This window comes from Tursiops truncatus, chromosome 2 (assembly GCF_011762595.2).
Source record: "Tursiops truncatus isolate mTurTru1 chromosome 2, mTurTru1.mat.Y, whole genome shotgun sequence".
Lineage (NCBI taxonomy): Eukaryota > Metazoa > Chordata > Mammalia > Artiodactyla > Delphinidae > Tursiops > Tursiops truncatus.
The window spans coordinates 139,869,884-139,890,693 of NC_047035.1; the positions used below are offsets into that span (position 1 = coordinate 139,869,884).

Genomic DNA, 20,810 nt, shown 5'->3' on the forward strand with positions numbered 1-20,810 from the left:
ATAACCAGCCCAGATGATTCTGATGCAGGTGGCCTGGGGATCACTTCAAGAAAGTTAAGGATAATAAGCAAAGAAGATAAACAACAAGGCAGATGTGATGTCAGTGAGATCTCTGGCTTCCAGAGATAGCAGGCAGCAGCCGGAGAAGGCAATTAAGACAGAGCAATGAAATTAAATCATTAAAGAAAAATACTTACAGTGTGGGTGTTGATGATTTCACCAATGGAAATGTAGATCACAGGTTTGGTGAGGGTCACTAAATCAGAGTACTCATCCACATTAAATTTATCCTGAAGCTCTGGGACATCACAAGCAGTTTGGAAAAACCGTCTGAAAATAAACACAGGAGCCAGGCCCCAACAAGTGACACATGTGTGAGAAGTTGACGAAGGACATCCCACAAACCTCTGGGGCAGTGAGTTCAAAAGAAGCCAGTCAAGACAGTTAATTCTAGAGAAACTGCTGCATGTTCGTTGTGCTTGACAGCCTTGGGACGTTGGTTCTCTTTCCACTTCGTTTTAGTTCTACCCACAAGAACTGCTCAACCATAATTTAAAACAGTTCTCAAACACCTGCGTTGTTAGCAGAACCAACTTTCTAAGACAACGTCCCGAACTCGAACTCTCAACTGAATGTTTAATTTACAAATATTAAAAGCACTCTCCAATTCTTCTCTGGTTACAAAGTAACACGTGCCTAACGTAGACCATTGTTTCTACGTGAAGTACAGTCTATTTCATAGGAATACATTTTAATAGCTCAAACATCCTCTTCATCATCCCCTGGAGCTCTGAGCACATGAGATGTATACAACACTGCAGTCCAGGGAATGCTGGGTGTGGTATTTAATCTTGTCTTTACCTTCAGAGTTAGAAACACGCCCACAGAATCTTTCAAGTACCTTGTCCCTTTCCCCTTACCTGAATTTCTGGTAGGACTGGGAAAGATATTCGTTAATGATGCTTAAGTGAGCATTATCTCCCAGAAACATCTTATTGGAAGCTGCATGCTGAAGCATCTTTGCAATGGAGCCAAGATTTCGGCGTTGGTCTGTGGTAAGCTGGCCTCCTGCTGACAGGTCGATGATGTCAAAGGCATCAGGAGCAACAATGGCTGGATTCATGTATCGATAGTAAAGCAAGTTACCAATAATCTGGGAACAGAGGAAAAAGAAATGGGTGTTAAAAACCATTCCACCAAGTAAGCCATAAATGACTTTGCTAGCAAAGAAAATGTGGTCCTGTGAGAAAAAATTAAACACTACACACACACACACACAATTTCCCTCAAGGCCTGAAACTAAAATGACCAAACAGCCCTTGGCTGGATGCAGAAAAAAAGAAAATGAGAACAGAACTGAAAATCACGACAATGAAAGCGCAGATTCAGAAGGTAAAAATGATAGACTTAAAGTCTGTTACTGAGCATTTTAGGGCATCCTTTGTTCACATACCATGGCAGCAAATAAGGCTGCTGTCAACCACATGCACTTTTCATTTTCAGGCAGATGGGCTTTCATTTTAAGAAGCTAATAAACATAGCTAAAATAAATCCTTGAACACAACCTAATTAGCAGAGCATAACCTGTCCAACCCCCATCATCCTCATGCTGAAGACTTCAAAGGTGCACAAGTTCATGCCTCTGAAATTAAAGTCACTCAACACACATCTCTTCCACAGAAGAATTCAAGGACAGTCACAGCATTTCCCCTAGAGTTTCATTCAGAAAAAAATAAAATTAATTCACCTGAACAGAAAGTCTAGAATCGAGGCCTCACTGTAGGAAAGCACAGAACTAGGAGAGAAGAAAAAAGCGTTCAGATTAAAAAAAAAAAAGAAGAAGAAGGAAAAAAAAAAGGAGGGAGCATAGCTGAGTAAGAAAGAATTATCAGCAACAGCCTTAGTGGAAACAACTGTGCTTGCTACCATTCACCTGGCCACCAGCAGAGGGAGCAATTCTTCAGCGAAAAGATAGGACTCAAAGAAATGTATCTCAAGACAGGAAAATCCATCTTCTCTACTTGTTTGAGGTCTGTGTGCCATTCAAACAACACAGGAACTATATAGGAACTAAAAGAGGTATGATTTACTATTTACAAACACTTTCAAAATCTCACAATCAACGGCAAGCTACTGACAAAATCTAGGTTAAGGTCCTTAACGAAAGTCTAAGGTCAGGCCTAGTCTTAGAACTTTTTCCTCAAAGGGCTATTATTGGTAGGGCAAGAATGTGCCAGCTTTCAGTCTTACCTTCAGCAGCTCATCTTCACCAGCATCAGGGAACTTCTCATGTAATGAGTCTTTCAGCACTTTGGCAATGAAGCGCATCCCGTAACTGTGGGGTGGACAAAACGTAGTGAGAAGGGCCAGGGAGCAGAAGGCCACTAATTCTGGGCTCAACAGGGGGTCACAGCTGACAGCACTCACGGGATTTTGTCCACAGAGCTGATGATGGCTGACAGGAACTTGTCCGTCACGGCCCGCATGTTCCTGATGGAGTTGTCTAACCGTGTCCTGACTTCTTCATGAGCCAGAGCCTGCTCTGGGGTCACATCATAGGGTAGTTTGCTGGGAAAGCAGAAATTATCCCCATGTATGTTAGACCAACAGCCAGGAACAGCCTGAGGTGAGACTGTGTCTTTCATAAACAGAAAGACCCAGAGAGAGTAGATAATTTTGTTGTGCTCGTAGAGCTGGTAAATGGTGGGGCGAGAATTGGGGCTCAGGTTTTCAACTGTGAATTGGGTGCCTTGAACTATGTGCCAGGCACTTGGGATAAAAGGTATTGGAGACATGAAAGCTTCTCGAGTCTCTCACAGTCTGGTGGAAGAGACACACAAATAAGTATCTGTAAACACACTGCACTACAAAGAAGAAGCTGACCAGAAGTGCTACAGTGCCGCAGAGAAGAGGCTTCGATTCAGACTGGAGGAATCAAGGAAGACTTCCATAAGGAAGGGACATATGAACTCAGGAAAAAGGGAGAAGAAAGGTCAAATGCGAAGAAAGGGAAGAGGAAGGAGAAATGAGGGTGGAAGAGTAAACAGGGGCCAGATCATGGAGGGCCCTGTATATGATGCTAAGAAGTCTGGACTTTCCTAGAAGCCACAGAGAGCTATTAAGAGACAGATCTGAATTTTGAGGAGGATTGCTCTGATCCACCATGAGAAATGAACTAAAGATGGACAGTCACAGATGAAAGAGCTAGAAGACTAGTGCTACAGCCTGATGAAGAAATGATGAGAGCATGGGACTTCCCCGGTGGTCAGGTGGTCAGGACTCTGTGCTTACACTGCAGGGGGCGTGGGTTCGATCCCTGGTTGGGGAACTAGGATCTTGCATGCCACGTGGCATGGCCCCCCCCACAAAAAAATATGATGAGGGCATGAACAAGGATGCAAGCAGTGGGGACCAAGGAGACAGATCTGAGAGATATTAAGGAGACACAATCAATGGGACATGGTGACCCTTTAGGTACTGGTGAGGGAGCTGACAGTTACATATAGGAACTGAAGACAGAGGAGCTGACGAGATCATTCAGGAGAAGGCCCTGAGTCAGAAGGAACTGACAAGAGAATAGTAGATGTGCTAGAACACTGGGCCTAGGCTTAATTAGGAAGGAAACAAGGACAGGAGGGAGCTGAAAGACAAAAATGAATTGCAGGGGTCCCAGTGTGGTACTTTCAATGAGGTCAAAAAGCAGTAATGATTATCTTGGTGGCCTAAATCCAATCACAAGCATCCTAATAAGAGAGAGGCGGAGGGAGATTTGGTGCACACAGAAGAGGAGGCAATGTGGCGATGGGGGAGGGCAGGCAGAGACTGGAGTGACACAGCCACAAGGCCAGGAATGCCAACAGCCACCAGAAGCTGAAGAGGCAGGGAATGGATTTTCCACTAGAGCCTCTGGAGGGAACACAGCCCTGCTGACACCCTGATTTCACCCCTTTAATACCAATTTCGGATTTCTGGCCTCCAAAACTGTGAGAAAATAAATTTCTGTTGTTTTAAGCCATCAAGTTTGTGGTAATTCATCCCAGGAGCAATAGGAAACTAATACCAGCAAATAAGGACACAACTCCATTCGTCATATGGTGGCTGAATTACAAACACTGGTAGACTATGAACACAAAGATTCAGCAAAAATTAACAAAAGCATTCTGTCTCAAACAATTGGCTGTATTGAATTTATAAGGGCATTTATATTTTGTAAGTTATGTACTTTACATCTTTTATATCAGTAAAATATAACTGTATACGTATATGACATTTTAAAAAAGGTAGCAATGAACAAAGAGAATGAAAGTGTTAAACTAAATGGGTGTAGTCAGAGAACAGAATATTAAATTTCAAAGATTTTAGAGGTGAACACTGCCAAGAGGGACAACGTCCCAGTTTGCTATGAGTTTCGTGGCTGAAGCTCAAGGATCCGTGATGCTTACATGCTGCATGGGCTCCCACCACATACCACTACACCTCCCAGTTATCCACATTAAAAAAAATGTGTTAAAATCAATTTCCATTTTATGAAAAGCAAAATAAGACACGTTTCTGATAGGCACCTACAAGAAAAAAATCTTGAAATACCTACTGGAATTTTGATCTAAAAATGACCAACTCATGGACCGGCAGAGGAAGTATCTTAGTACCCTTGAGCCTGTGTCTGTGGGGCTCCCATTTAGGGATGCCCTGAGCTTCAGTCAAACCTTCCCAGTCAACTACTGCAGTTGGCTGACCATATTCCAGGATTTGGGCCTGGTGCAGGTCAAAACAAAAATGGATTTTCCATCACACCCAGCAACGATCTGACTCTTGGGTGACAGGCTGACACAAAGCAGAGAACCAAATCAGGGTTGGTTCCCACACGATTCCCAATAGGGGATAAGCCCTTTGTAGGAGTGAGCAGAATTTTCTGTTCTCTATCCAGGGTAACCTCCCCCTTTGCCTGGTGTCCAGGTACGTGGAAAGCAGCATTATTCAACATGTAGACCATTCCACCAATCAGTCCAAGACAGGATAAGGAGCTTGAGCCAGAATGTAATCAACTTCAGAATGGATACTTCCTTCATTGAGGAAGTCTTGCTATGGAAAAAAATGTCAGCTGAACTAAACAGTGTGTTTAGCGACACTGATGATCTACAGTTACTGGCCCACAGATCAAACTCTGAGTAGCAATCATATGGAGAGCTACTCCTCCCCTGTCCTCACCCAAGCTGGATAAAAATATTTTAAACATTTTGGCCCTCTGAACTGTATTTTCCCAGCATTTCCCATATTCTACTGACACATTTTTCCTTTGGATGTGTTAACGCTGGTGGTGAAAACTACCGCCCTGGCACAGAACTCTCCTGGATTATGTTAATTTAGTTAGTCCAACTCTCAGTATTCCAGGGCAGCTCATCATTCGCCCACACCAGCTCCTCTTCCCTTTAATGAAACACAGGGATCTCACTCAGATCTGTGCGAGTCTTCCCATCCAACTGCATCTCTGCTGATGCCCAGTGTCCTTCCAGGTCCTAGATTCTCCCAAGCTCCTTCCACCTGACAGCATCCAGACATGAAGACTCTGCACCTAGCTCTTAGCAAGGCTGGCCCCACTGTACCCTTCAGGCCTCCACCATGTGATGGTTCACCTTCTCAGGGAGGCTCTCCCTAACCCCTCTAAGTTAGCTCCCTCTTGAATTCTCCATTACAGTTCCCTACAAAACATCACGAAACTCCCCTCAGTTTGCAACTTTATTTCTATGTACCTGTGTGTCATCTCTCCCACGCAATAAACTATGAACAGAGGGCAGGGAGCATGTCTTCTTCATTCATTATTGTATGTCTCATTCATTATCGTATTATTGTAGGTGTATCTAACACAGTGTCTGGCACTTAGTAAGTACTCAATAAATATTTGCTAAATAAGTGAATAAATTACCAAGTCAACTACTTAAAGAAGGGGTTTCTAAGGAAAACCTATTTAAGCAATTACTAATTTATAAATCAAAGAAATGTTCACTGTTTAAAAAAGAGAGAGAGAAAATAATAAAAACATGGAAGAAAAGGTGTTATGGTTACCATACCTTGCCTCTCCTGTCTGAGACTCCATCTGATTGACCCAAGATTTGTAAATATCCACAGGGTCAGTTTTGATATTGAGAGATTTGTCATCCATAATCTCCTTAACCACCGGGGCCAAGATCTGTCTCAGCGCATTCTGGCCCCTGGCCCCACGGTTGAAACTTACAACCATCTTAATAACTGTAGGATTTCCTGTCACGATTTCTTGAATCTGATCTACTTTTGACCTATAAAACATAAATACAAATTCAATTCAAACTAATCACAAATCTGCCAACCTAAAGATCCTTCCTACTTAAAGATCCCATCTCCTAAAAACAGAAATATGATAGTTGGAAGGAAAGGGTTACAAGCTCTTTCTCTAGAAACACTCCCCAACACTCATCTGAATACCGCACCTTCCTGCTGTTGTTGCAGACTCAATCATAGGAACATGATCAGGTCCTTCATTAGCTAAAGATGTGAAATCTTCATGTTTGGACCAGCTTTTAAAAAATTCTATCTTAATACAGAATATTCCTAAAACTAATTTAGCGAATCTCTATCACCTCCCCAGAAACAGTGACACTTTATATTAGTGTTTATTATATTAGCTTATAATTAGCATATTAGTTTATATTGTGTATATATTATTAGTTCATATTGGTATACAGTATATATATAATTAACATATAATTACTTTGTATTTTCAGTATAATTAGTTTGTGTGAGTGCATAATCTATATTATTACATTATAAAAGGTAAATGCTTCTTTAGAGTAAGTATCTCACACATGTCACAGTATTGAGAAAAGGCACAGGCAGGCCTGAATCTCAAACTATGAGCACCTATGACGGTGGGGAGGGGTCCCATGTATGCCCTGCAGAAATCTGTCCGTACTTGATTTCCTCCTGCAGTGCTGTCTTAAACAGCCGCAGGAGCAGGTACTCCTCTCGCTGGTTGGATGCATAGTTGTAGAGTGTGAAGATTACAGAGTCCATGAACTTGGTGGACTTGTTCTGGGGCATCTGAAAAATCAGCTTCGCCAGATAGGTGGGGTTGGTCTGAAACGAAAGCAAGGGATAAGTAATTTCTAGATGACATGAAGGCTGGCACAAATATTCAAGATTTTTCATCTTGAAGGATTAGAAAGTACCTGAGTAATAAAGAAAAATAAGATAGCCCTTTGCTCATCTCTCAGTGGAAATCAGAAGGACTTTCACAGAGATCTATGCATAAGGTTTTCTTGAGAAAAGTAAATTAACTAAATTTTACAATACTAATTCCAGGAGCCACTCACCTGCAGTAAATAAAACAGGTGTTGATATGCTTCCAACTTCTCTCTCTTCTCCTTGCTCAAAGCCTTGAGACCTCCCTTCTGTTTATTTAACATCATCATATCAGACAACTGTTCCTTATTTTTTTTGGTAAGTTTTTTACTGTGGGAAACCACGTCCTATAAACAAACACATATACATAAATCAAAAAGCTTTCAAAGATGAAACTCTGGGCATTATGGAAAGGTCTTTTAGCACCTAAAAACTTTCATGAAGGTCTACTGCACTGGCAGATCCCCTAAATATTTTAGAATCACTACACTGTACCTTATTTTCAGTACATCAATCAAATCCATTCCTACTTCCATCTTCCTATAAAGAACCTCATCTATAAAAGTGTCCATTGATTCAGGAAACCAACTTCTAGGAATCTATCTTACAAAGTCTTAAACACAATAAAAGCTACATATACATTGAAACATTAACTGCAGTGTTATTCCGTAATAATAAAAGTTGAAAATGTCAAATAGTCTAGAAAAAAAGAGGTAACTCAGATTATTTCCTGATAAATTATTACACTGCCACTAAAAATAATATTTATGATGACTTAACATATGGAAAGTGTCTTATCCTCTATATTAAATAAAAATGTAGGATATAAAATGATTGTTAGGGTGGTGGAATTATGGGATGGTTTTTATCTACTTTTCTCTATTTAAAATTTTGTGATTAAATCACTTGATTTCTTATTTAACTTAAAAAAAAACAATGTATGGCGTTCGCTGAGAAGAAAGCCAGCCTCCTACCCCCTCCCTGCAAGTCACCTAGGGAGAGACAGGGGTACCAAGCAGGACAATGTACCCCAAGGCCCTTACTGGCACTGGACCATACCTGTAGTGTAATTTTATTTTTCACTAGCAGTCCAATTTTGATATCCATGAGATTGAGGTCATTCTCCAGCTGCTGGTTAGAACGGATGAGGGTAATGACCTCTTCCCTCATCTTCATAAGATCAAGCTCCTCCTGAAAATCCTGGTCACTTTGGTCGAGCAGGTGGACAAATTTTCGGACCACAACCATAGGGGGATCCTCAGCATTGACTGACAGAAAGAAAGCATGTGTCAGACGAGGAATGGAAGCGTCAATAAAATGGAAAACATCAGCACTGTCTTAAAAAAAAAAAGCTCTATTCACACGTAAGATATTTGTTTATTTTTGAGATGTGCAAAGACAACCACCAAGTGCAGTCTTCCCAGTCATGCTATTGCTATGTTGTTATGTGGAAGGCGAATACAGCAAGCAACAAGACATCAAGTCACAGGTGAGCAATGGGGCTTAAGTCACAAACAGCACCCTACCCTGCAAGCCTTGCCTGCAGGACAAGAAAAGAGATCCGTGGAGAATACTCAGAACCTGACGGCTCTCAACCACTGCCTCAACTGTCCTCTGCTGAGCCACAGTTACTCACTGAGAGTCTTGTAGTCATCACGAGCTTTGTTTGCCCGAATAAAAGCCTGGATTTTGATAATGTCGTTCATCTAAGGAACAAAAAAAAGAAATTCCTTTGTTCTTCTGTCCACCACAAACACAGCAAAACTAACTCTACTGGTCCTTGTTACCCAAGGGTACTCACATGGTCTCGGAAATACTGTAGGCGATCTCTGTAGCGCTTTCTAGCTTGATGCATCCTTGCCAAGGACTGAATCTGTGGAAAAGGAAAAGGCGGTCCTGGAAATTAGAAGAGCCCTTCATCTCCACACATATCATGCTCACGTCCCACGCTGAGAAACCCTGCCTGGGCTACACACCTTTATAACTTCATCTTTATGGGAGCGCAGGTAAGCTAAGCGGTCCTGATACGCCTTCTTCTGCTTGTATCCTCGCCACTGCGACTGAAACCATCAAACATTACATGCGACACATTATTTCCCAAGAGTCAGAGGAAGTTAAAAGATTCTGTCTTGAGATACCATCCAAGTGCAATTCATGATGCAGCTTTAAAAAGGATCACGTCCACCAGTGACAGGGGAAGAGGGGCCTGGGCTGTACCTCTACCAGGAGAGCACACTGGCTAACTCCCACCTCCCTGATGTGAGCACAGCACTTCACACCTTAAAGTGCATCTGCACAGATGCTCTCATAGGCTCCTTACAACGAATCAGGTGAGGAAGGTAAGATAAATATTAGTATCCCCATTTATAGATGAGGACACAAACTCAGAGAAGAGGTTTACCACTACCTGGCAGTGCTGGAGCCATAATTCCTAACCCAGAATTGTTTCTGTGACATTGTGCTTCCCTGTCATTGAAGCAAAATCGCAGTTGCTTCTCTCAATATTCAAATCTGACACAAAGGAACAGTCTTAGAAGACAATGAGGTGCCCAAGAAGAACTGCCACTGAGCTGGACAACTCACCACACTAAACAGCAATGAGCACACATTGATTCCAATGGTAGGAGAGGAAGTGCTTGTCAGAAGAAGGACAAGACTAAGAGGTCAGAAGACAGAGGACATACTCAGACATTCGATCGTAGGAGCTGACTTTTTATTACCCCTGCTCTAGAAGCCCACTTGCTGTCTGCATAATAGGCTCTGAAATACCTGAATGCAGGTGATGGCAGGGATTTGTTTCTTTAGGAAATTTATCCTGGATCGGAATTCCTGCCGAACTAAGTATCCCCTGAAGCAAGCCTGCAGCTTGGTGATCAAGCCTTCGTTGGCCAGCCAAAGCTGTTCTCGGTTATACGCAGCAGTCACCCCAGAGATGGAACTCTGAAAAAGCAATGGTCACATGAGAAGACAAACACAGGTGAGAATGGACACAAATTTTTACACAGTATCACACAAACTAATGCTTAAGGCTTTCCAAGGCTATACTAGATCTTTAGCCAAGAAATGGGAATGCAGACTTCAGATCTATTTTTCAAGGCCAAGTTGTCCTCACATTCCCCCAAAAAGTCATAAACAAAAACTTCACCTTCTTTTACCTCATATGTTATTTCCTTTACTCACCTACCTAACACTGGCTGTGCCAGGAAGTGTGCTTGCTGATCTGGGGTCATTGCTGACAAGAAGACAGAGTAACAGGTGACAACACCAAGGCCCAGATCCCCTGGAATGACACAGAGGAGGGCCCTGCAAGGGAGTGGACAGACTACAAATCGTCTTGAGAAGTAGCCTAGAGCATTTGAACTGTTACTACAAGCACTGGAGAACCAGAAAACTTTCAAACAGGAATAAAGCCATCAGATTTATTTTTAGAAAAGCAGCACTGTTAGCGGAGTAGCTGACAGATTAGCCTGAGTGGATGAATTAGGATGCTATTATCGTATAATCCAAGTGGGAGAGGACCTGGCTTGAATGAGGGCAGGAGTGGTGAGAATGGTTAGTGAGAACACCTGGTTACCCACCTACTATCCATGGTATATGGATATACCATGTATCCCCCCGTCCTTGGTATCAGAGCCTTGATTTTTTTTTTCCCTGGGCAACAACGTGTGCAGTTAAAGACTGCACTAAATTCTGGAAAGCACTGATCTAGGTTACATATTAGAATAATCCAAAAAATGAGAGGAGGTGGAGTACACGGTCTGCAAGGAACTGGGAGAGAATAAAATCAAGAGACAAGATAAATGATAAGTTTGGGAAAAGAAAATGATGAAGGATTCAGTGAAAATCCAGATTCACTGAAAGGGAGGAAAGTGGAGAGTGGGAGAACCAATTTGATGGTCACTGTTTTTTTGTTTTGTTTTGTTTTCAGGGAGGTAGGAGGTTAGGTAACGTGCTGAAGTGAGGTAACATCACTCCTCTGTTTAAAATTCTTAGGTCCAGGAGCCTGACTCCAGACTATACTACAAAGCTACAGTAATCAACACAGTACGGTACTGGCACAAAAACAGAAATATAGATCAGTGGAAGAGGATAGAAAGCCCAGAGATACACCCACACACCTATGGTCACCTTATCTTTGATAAAGGAGGCAAGAATATACAGTAGAGAAAAGACAGCCTCTTCAATAAGTGGTGCTGGGAAAACTGGAAAGCTACATGTAAAAGTATGAGATTAGAACACTCCCTAACACCAATACACAAAAATAAACTCAAAATGGATTAAAGACCTAAATGTAAGGCCAGACACTATCAAACTCTTAGAGGAAAACATAGGCAGGACACTATATGACATAAATCACAGCAAGATCCTTTTTGACCCACCTCCTAGAGAAATGGAAATAAAAACAAAAATAAACAAATGGGACCTAATGAAACTTAAAAGCTTTTGCACAGCAAAGAAAACCATAAACAAGACCAAAAGAAAACCCTCAGAATGGGAGAAAATATTTGCAAATGAAGCAACTGACAAAGGATTAATCTCCAAAATTTACAAGCAGCTCAATAACAGAAAAACAAACAATCCAATCCAAAAATGGGCAGAAGACCTAAACAGACATTTCTCCAAAGAAGATATACAGATTGCCAACAAACATATGAAAGAATGTTCAACATCATTAGAGAAATGCAAATCAAAACTACAATGAGATATCATCTCACACCAGTCAGAATGGTCATCATCAAAAAATCTAGAAACAATAAATGCTGGAGAGGGTGTGGAGAAAAGGGAACACTCTTGCACTGTTGTTGGGAATGTAAATTGATAAAGCCACCAGGAGGTTCCTTAAAAAACTAAAAATAGAACTACCATACGACCCAGCAATCCCACTACTGGGCATATACCCTGAGAAAACCATAATTCAAAAAGAGTCATGTACCAAAATGTTCACTGCAGCTCTATTTACAATGGCCAGGACATGGAAGCAACCTAAGTGTCCATCAACAGATGGATGGATAAAGATGTGGCACAGGCTTCCCTGGTGGCGCAGTGGTTGAGAGTCCGCCTGCCAATGCAGGGGACACGGGTTCGTGCCCTGGTCTGGGAAGATCCCACATGCCATGGAGCGGCTGGGCCCGTGAGCCATGGCTGCTGAGCCTGCACGTCTGGAGCCTGTGCTCTGCAACGGGAGAGGCCACAACAGTGACAGGCCCGTGTACCGCAAAAAAAAAAAAAAAGATGTGGCACATATATACAATGGAATATTACTCAGCCATAAAAAGAAACGAAATTGAGTTATTTGTAGTGAGGTGGATGGACCTAGAGTCTGTCATACAGAGTGAAGTAAGTCAGAAAGAGAAAAACAAATACCATATACTAACACATATATATGGAATCTCAGAGAAAAAAAAAAAGATCATGAAGAACCTAGGGGTAAGACGGGAATAAAGACACAGACCTACTAGAGAATGGACTTGAGGATATGGGGAGGGGGAAGGGTAAGCTGTGACAAAGTGAGAGAGTGGCATGGACATATATACCCTACCAAACGTAAAATAGATAGCTAGTGGGAAGTAGCCGCATAGCACAGGGAGATCAGCTAGGTGGTTTGTGACCACCTAGAGGGGTGGGATAGGGAGGGTGGGAGGGAGGGAGACGCAAGAGGGAAGAGATATGGGAACATATGTATAACTGATTCACTTTGTTATAAAGCAGAAACTAACACACCATTGTAAAGCAATTATACTCCAATAAAGATGTAAAAAAAAAAAAAAAAATTCTTAGATCCAGGGCTTCCCTGGTGGCGCAGGCAGTGGTTAAGAATCCGCCTGCCAATGCAGGGGACACGGGTTTGAGCCCTAGTCCGGGAAGATCCCACATGCTGTTGGAGCAACTAAGCCTGTGCGTCACAACTACTGAGCCTGTGCTCTAGAGCCTGTGAGCCACAACTACTGAGCCCACGTGCCTAGAGCCCATGCTCCATAAGAGAAGCCACCGCACTGCAACGAAGAGTAGCCCCCGCTCACTGCAACTAGAAAAAGCCTGCGCACAGCAATGAGGACCCAATGCAGCCAAAAATAAATAAATAAAATAAATTTATTTAAAAAAAAAATCTTAGGTCCATACACAAAACACCAAGTAGGAGTGTCTCTGTGGAGGTTAGTTAGATTCTCAAAGGTGTACACGACCCAAAAAGAGTTAAAAATCACTCTGCTGGAAGATCACCCTGGCTTCCTTCAAGTGGCCAGTCAGGTCCTTGCCTCTCTTCTCTGCCTCCTCCACTTCGCATGCCAGTCAAAGGACCACTCGTCCTCCCTGAAATGGCCCATGTTCCTCCAGTCCTCGATGTCCTTCCCCACACTGTCCTTTCTGTCCAGAATAGACTTCCCTCTGTTTCTCATCTGCTAAAATGTTATCTACGCTGTCTTTCTCCAGGATAGAATTAACTGCTTCCTTAATATTTCCTCTATTTTACTGTTATTAGAGCATCTATTTCTCTCTGTCTTACATTGCAGTACTCAGTTCTGTGCCTGCTATTTTTACCACAATATTGTTAATAACTGGAAAGTAGAGACTCTGATACATCTTTATAGCCCCTCAACGCCCGACAGAGAGAGAGTTCAATGAGCTTAGTTAAATTTAATCACCTGTGAAACCATTAGCAGTGAAGATGAAACACTGGGAAGGTACGAGACTATAACTTCCCTCACAGGAGAACTTTAATAAACACAAGATAGAAACTCATTCCTCTGATAGGTGAGTTCTGAAGAAAGGGACTATTTCAGTTTTTACATATGTGAACATTCCATTTTTTTCTATACAGGATTTGGGAATAACAGCCCAATGGAAGTAGATAACCTTTTTAAAAGTCCTTTACTGTCCCTTCTCTCTAGGAATCTTTGTGTGTATTAACCATGTGTCTAATCATGACCCACAGGAGCCTACTGAACAACTTCCCTCAATATATTTCCCTCTCCTTTCATGTACATTAGACAACTCCAGATTGATAACCACGAGTTTAGCACCAGGTAATGTTGGAAGTGCTCAACAGCCCGTCAAGGTCAAAGTAAGTGGCCATTACATACAAGGACTGCAAACTTAGTACCTCACCTTAAAAACTAACAGTGGGCATAAGGTAAGTACACACACGACTGAAACAAATCCAAGTTGGTTAAATTCTAAATGAATACAAAGACTATGGGCGGGGGGCTTGAAATGAAGATGGAGTGGGGAAGGAAAAGGAATTTTAGTAAGCGTTGTAGAGGAGGTGACACTTTGAGATGGGTGTGCCTGCAAGGATAAAATTTTGACAGATGTAGATGGCAGGGGAGGGACATCTCACGACAGCAGGAACTTTGTTTCGTTTATGACTATATCTCCAGTGTTTAGAAGAGGGTCTGGTACATATAGGAGGTATTCAGGAACTGCTGAATGAGGAAATTCTAGTAAGAGTGAACAGCATAAGCAAAGACACGGGATGAGAAAGAAGCACTTTAAAAGCTGCTATAAGAAAAAATGCTAACTTTATGTGAAAGTGCAGGTTATATTCTAACATAGTACAGTTGGAATCTGTGGAATAGTCAGAAAAGAGATTAAAAATGTACACTGGGAAAGAGTAAGAGTAGTTGCATTTAATGAGAAGTCAGAGCAACTTTTTTTGTTCTTTGCTGGATCATCCAGTTTTCTTTAAAAAGCACACAATTCATCTGACTTAAGTCTATAATCCAGATGTTTTACTAATTTAGGCCTTAAGCACTCCCACTGGAAAAATTACTCCAAAGTAGTTTGTTATGTAGCCTTAATTTTAGTCTAGGGCTTCTGACCACATGCCCTGTTCCTCCTAAGTAATATTACCTCTAAAATACAGGTACTTTCCCTCAGCTTCTTCTTTTGTGAAGAAATGAGACCTACCTGGATCTCCTCCCGAGAAAGCTGCATAGAATTCTGCACAAAGTCTGGGGGTTCATCCCATCCTCCTGCCAGCGTCTTCAGATTGTGGTAATAATAATAGCCACCTTTTACCCAGTGCTTCACCCACTTGCTGTTATAATCTCCTGGCAGAAAATAAAGGAAAGATGAAAGAAACCCAGAGCCACACGCCCCACATTCACATGTCTGATACCACAGGATTGTTCTGGTAAGGGTTAACAAGCTGAATGAAGACCATTCCAAAACCTGTCCCTGGGTCTATGAGAGTAAAGAGCGATCCTAAGTCCCTCTTAAATTATGACTTTGGGGCTTCCCTGGTGGTGCAGTGGTTGAGAGTCCGCCTGCCAATGCAGGGGACACGGGTTTGTGCCCCGGTCCGGGAGGATCCCCCATGCCGCGGAGTGGCTGGGACCGTGAGCCATGGCTGCTGAGCCTGCGCATCCGGAGCCTGTGCTCCGCAACAGGACAGGCCACGGCAGTGAGAGGCCCGTGTACCGCAAAAAATAAATAAATAAATAAAATTTTAAAACTATGACTTTGTAATGTCTCATTTAGCTCATTCATATCCACAGTATAAAAAGAAAATACCTATGAAGTCCAAATGGGGAAATCAACCTTGACTGCCTCTGTTCCTTCCGAAGCCTATACCTAAGTAAGACCTTGTGTGTCAGAAAACTATTCTGATAAAAAACTTACAGCCATTCAGCCTCTCTAGTTAATTTTAAAAACAGGGCCATGAAACGGGATGAAAATTCTTATCTTTATTCCCCTCTTTTTGCAGATAAACTTTTAAATATCTACAGGCTTAGGTAATCAGAACTACTAACACCCTATGAAAGATAAACGTTTTCAGAAAACTGACCTTTTTATTAACATAGCCACCCTCAAGGGGAAGAAAAAGAATATTTTCAAAAATAGGAATATTATCTCCTTGGGTCTTTAAAATAAGCCTAATACTGTACTTCTGAATTTCCCTATAGCTTGTCCCTTTGCTCTACATCTGCCCTGTGATATTTTCAAGTTCTTACTTTCAGGGCACATATTTATTTACGCAAACTCACCTGCTGCCAGTTTTTTCTTCTTGGCTTCAGCAAGGTCACTCTGGTAAGTTTCACCACATTCGGGGATGACGCCATACAAGCCGACATCAGGGGAACGAAGGGCACTCAGTGTTTTTCCTACATTGCCCTTCTCCACTGCTTCATTAATGGCAAAGATTCCTAAGGCAACTATCCCAGAAGAGAATTGTTACTGGAATAGTTTAGAAGGTGTCTAGATTCACCTACTAGCAAACTGTTCCCCCTACATCTTTCTATCTTGGTCAAGCTGAGTTCTAAGATACGGAGCACCTCGCCACCCCCACTTTCCACCAGAGTAGAAATAAAACAACTGATACATACACTTTTGTGCTTCTTGGGTGTCTTTGTTGGACTGCCAGATTCCACCTTGAATTTCATCCAACCATAACACAGCTGACTCATCCTGGGTTTCCTACAAACCATTAAAAGCAAAACAATACTATAGTCATCAAATCAGGGTACATGTCATGATGGCGGCTTCTGAGACTCAATTAGAGACAGAGGAAGAAGTTTCCAACATACAAGACACATGGAATAGTCAACTGGAAGAAGCCGGGCACCAAAAAACTGGTAAAGGGTTACAAGAGAAATATCACAGATGTAGGTGATGGATATAAGAAGATGGATTCAAGTTGTTCAGGAGGACAAGAGCTGCTAGAAGGGGCAAAACATCCCAACTGGGAAGGGGCGTAGGGACTTAAATACTGTGACAAGCACCATGACATGAAGTACTTTTTAGAAAGCCTCCTTTGCCAACAATATTCAGAGGGAGTTAATATTCTCTATGACTACTGTTTTTAGGACTATCAAGATGTTATCACATGTGAAGCCAGGAGTCACTATAGGCAATTTAATCTTATCACCAGCTTATATTCTAAAACTTGAAAGTTATATCAGTTGTTGGAAACTTAAAAACACATTTTCACACAGAAACATAATAAATGGTGATTAGTTTTCTCAGCATGGCCAACAAAAGCCTCTCTAGTCCATAGTGTAGTTTGAGCTGAATACTAGGGACAGAGGTGAAATAGAAGTGGAGTCTTTTTCTCCTTCTAGACAAGGCACCTCAGGTTTTAAAGTGTCCAGGTTGAGAGTCATGTCTGAGGCAATCTTGACAGACCCAACAAAAGTAACTGTTCCTGAGGCTTGAGCTAATAGCAACTGGGATAAATAGTAGCTCAAAAATCCATCGAGACTACTTGATGTAAATATAATTTGCCAAGGCACCAATGAGGCGGCTGGGATCAGTAACTATAACTGTGTTGCCAGGTGAGGCAGGGTCTGGGCTGTGGGGCAAAATGGAAAGTTTCACTGCCTTCTGCAGGCCCAGCAGTTGAAGTGCAAAACCTTAGAGGAGGCTTGGTTTTCCTCCTGCATTACTGGGGAGAGATACACAATATTTCACTCAGCAGAGCCAAGCAGTCACAAACCCCTGCAATTTATAAAGCGCCTTGGAGACAGGGTAAGGCCAAAGGAAGGCATCTGAAATCGAAAGATGTCTCTGTAATTCAGAGTTTTAGAAAGATCATTTAACTTACAATCATAAGAGGCACCATCCCAATTTAAGAAGCTCATAGTCTTGGGAAAGGAAAAGAGTAACCCGATAAATAGAATGCAAGAACAAGTCACCTAATAGCTGCAGAACTTAGCACTTTTCTACCACTGGTCAGCTTCTGTTACTGAAAATAGAAAATGGCCACACACAATTCCCTAGAGTCATACGAATAAATACTGGCAATGCTAAGCAATAGTTTCAATACGAGACGATACAATGAGTCAGCAACAACTTAAAATGAGAAGTCATAAGCTAGACGGCTGAAGGTGCAGTCTCCAAGACAAGTGGCATAAAAACCCTTGCACCCCCAAAGCAAGTATTTCCACAGAACCAGGCCACTTCTGGCTCAGTTTTAGGCTAATGCACGCGTCAGACGGCTCTGAGCAGAGTCTACTGTAAGCAAAGCTTGGGGGCTTGGCACAACCTTCCTTGCATCCAGAGAAAGGCGCAGCTTATCATGATTTCTGACCATTCAGAGTTCTGTCTTCTCTGCCCCGGACAGACTAAAGCAGAAGGATTAAAGCAAACACTTCCATACATACTCCCCCCTAAGAAACAAGGTACAGAGCTGTGGTGTGAGAGGAGGAAAAAACAACAACAACAATGGAGCAGTACATCAGGGGAAAATGATATATAGAAATACCCCTCACCAGACTGATGGAGGCAAGATCGGTGACATACACCTGCTCATCCCAGTGTGAGGAAAGAACAGGCTCTCTCTGCTCCAATTAGATCGAATAAGATGACAAAACCCAACATCCTCCTGTTAAAGTTTGCTCTAAAGATTAACTCAAATCACTCAGTAGAGAGTTAAAACCCTGAACGACATATTGTGGAAAATACTGAGATAAAATAGATTTAATGTGAAAATGCTATATAAAGTATACTGAAATAACATCCCTAACAACTCTGACTGACACTTAGAAGCAGACTGACTGCATTTTAGAAGAGGTAAAGAGATAGGGACCAGAGATAAGAACCAAACGAGTGGGCAATGACTAGAGGTAAAAGAGGTGGAGAAGCCACAAGACACGGCGAAAAGAAAGGGAAAAGAGATGAAAGAATGGCTACCATACATATATGTGTGTATATATTCGGAAAGCACAAACACACACACTTGCAAAGGGCACTTCTCACCCCTTAAAACCTCCTTAAAAGTCTCTCCTATTATATGTGGCATGGATGCGTGTGTCATGATTGATAAAATATTACACATATGTACTGATAATATATATGTAACATATTATAGATACATATATGTGTAACATAAATATAATGTTTTATCGCTCATCACATATGTAAACTATGCTATATATACATATAAACCACTCCATACCTACCATATACACATGTAAACACACACACATGAATCTATACAACATATTTATCAACACAAGCACTGATCAATCAGAGTGGAGCAGAGATCTCATGGCCCCTTGCTGGTTTAGGTGTTAATTCTCCAGTTGCTCATAGCGGAAGTTCAGGGAAAGAGCTAGAACTGGGGATGGAACACATTTGGGAGGCCTGGGACAGGAGCAATGTACCAAACAAAAGTATTCAATATTCTAACAACTGGTACAGCCATGTCAGTGCACACCAGCTGATTTTTTTTTTTTTTTTTTTTTTTTTTACACCAGCTGATTTTTAGCTACATGCATGTATGCCTGTCTGTGTACACTCAGACTGTGGGGTGGGGGAGGAGAAGCCAGACTTAAAAATCATTCATATTTGTAATTATAAAATGAGTTCCTTGAGAATTCCTGATATCTCTGTCTTGGCATTCAAACAATACTACCCAGTGACCAGTAATCTACTTTTAACAAGTATTCCAAAGGCACTAAATTTAAATGAAGAGAGAACTGACAATGGTGAAAACAGTAGAGGAAGGACCTCTGAATATCCCCTCCTACATAAAAGCAACAAAAACACTGACAAAAGTCATCAGAATCAACTTTTTCAAAACTACAGAAATGAACCAAAGGCTTGCAGCAATCAGAGAGAGTTTATTCAAGAACAGTTGACTCTCAGTAAGAACAGTGAGGCCTATGGCACTTAAACTGCCCTATTCCCATTTGTGCTCTGCCCACCCCCCTCCGCCCCCACCCCATAAACACCTACCTCCTTCAAAGCCCTATCTATTCCCACAGAACTGTCATTAGTTGCCATGTTAGGTAGTTCCCTGGAAGACCATAGCTAGGCTGTCTTTATTTGACCTGACTTAGAGCTTGCCCAGTGCAAACAGCCTTTTCTCCAGGGGTATTTGTCCAAAACAGAGGTAACTGCTTCACATCACAGATGCCTGGGGCAGTGGGTAAAAACTTAGGCAAATAATAGGTTAACCAAAAAGCTTAAAAGGAAAAGCTAGAGAATGAGATGTCCACAGAGAGCTTTGAAAAGCTCTGACAAATTCCTGGGATGGGAATCTAGAAGGTCATAGTGCATTATGGGCTATGCACATGCTCAGAAGAGATCTGATAAGGCTGTAAGCTCTGACCTCTGGCTGACCTTGAGGCTCTGGGCAAGCATGAAGTGAAGGGTAAAGCAAAATTGTAAACTGCCTGGCTGAGAGTCGAGGGCATGCCCCAACACACACAAAGGCCCTCAGCAAAGGCTGGGAGCTTTATTGGTTCTAGGCATTTAAGGAAATTTCTGACTAATCATTAGCTGACCACTAGCTAACCAAGCAGAGACTTCAGTGCACACACATGACAAAGAATACAGACTTGAAAATCACTAAACAAACAACAGCAGAAACAAACAGGGACAACCATAAACCCTGAGGAGGGGGTAGAATCTGATTTCCAAAGTTGACCCATTATTATTAAAATGTCCAGCTTTCAACCAAAAATTACAAGACATGCAAAGAAACAAGAAAGCATGGTCCAAACAGGAAAAAAACAGACAACAGAAACTGTCCAAATTGAACTTAGTAGACAAAGACTTAAATCAGCTATCTTCAGTATGTTCAAAGAACTAAAGGAAACCATATCTAAAGAACTAAAGGGAAGTATGAGGACAATGTCTCACCAAATAGAGAATATACATTTTTTAAAAAAGAACCAGATTAAATTATGGAGTTGAAAAATATAATAACTGAA

General features: G+C 41.8%; 1 protein-coding gene across 1 annotated transcript in view; it reads right to left on the bottom strand.

Moving 5' to 3' along the window:
- The window catches only part of IQGAP1 (IQ motif containing GTPase activating protein 1), a 102,213-nt gene that overhangs the window by 16,694 nt on the left and 64,709 nt on the right, over nt 1–20,810 (bottom strand). The window contains exons 16-30 of the mRNA XM_019945714.3: nt 16,479–16,569; nt 16,140–16,307; nt 15,061–15,203; nt 9,925–10,095; nt 9,132–9,215; nt 8,957–9,028; nt 8,792–8,861; nt 8,215–8,423; nt 7,347–7,502; nt 6,947–7,110; nt 6,069–6,293; nt 2,428–2,568; nt 2,251–2,335; nt 921–1,153; nt 198–330 (exon numbers count right to left, since the gene is read on the bottom strand). Coding sequence (XP_019801273.1) covers nt 198–330; nt 921–1,153; nt 2,251–2,335; nt 2,428–2,568; nt 6,069–6,293; nt 6,947–7,110; nt 7,347–7,502; nt 8,215–8,423; nt 8,792–8,861; nt 8,957–9,028; nt 9,132–9,215; nt 9,925–10,095; nt 15,061–15,203; nt 16,140–16,307; nt 16,479–16,569 — 2,145 coding nt within the window. The remainder of the gene's footprint in view (nt 1–197; nt 331–920; nt 1,154–2,250; nt 2,336–2,427; nt 2,569–6,068; nt 6,294–6,946; nt 7,111–7,346; nt 7,503–8,214; nt 8,424–8,791; nt 8,862–8,956; nt 9,029–9,131; nt 9,216–9,924; nt 10,096–15,060; nt 15,204–16,139; nt 16,308–16,478; nt 16,570–20,810) is intronic.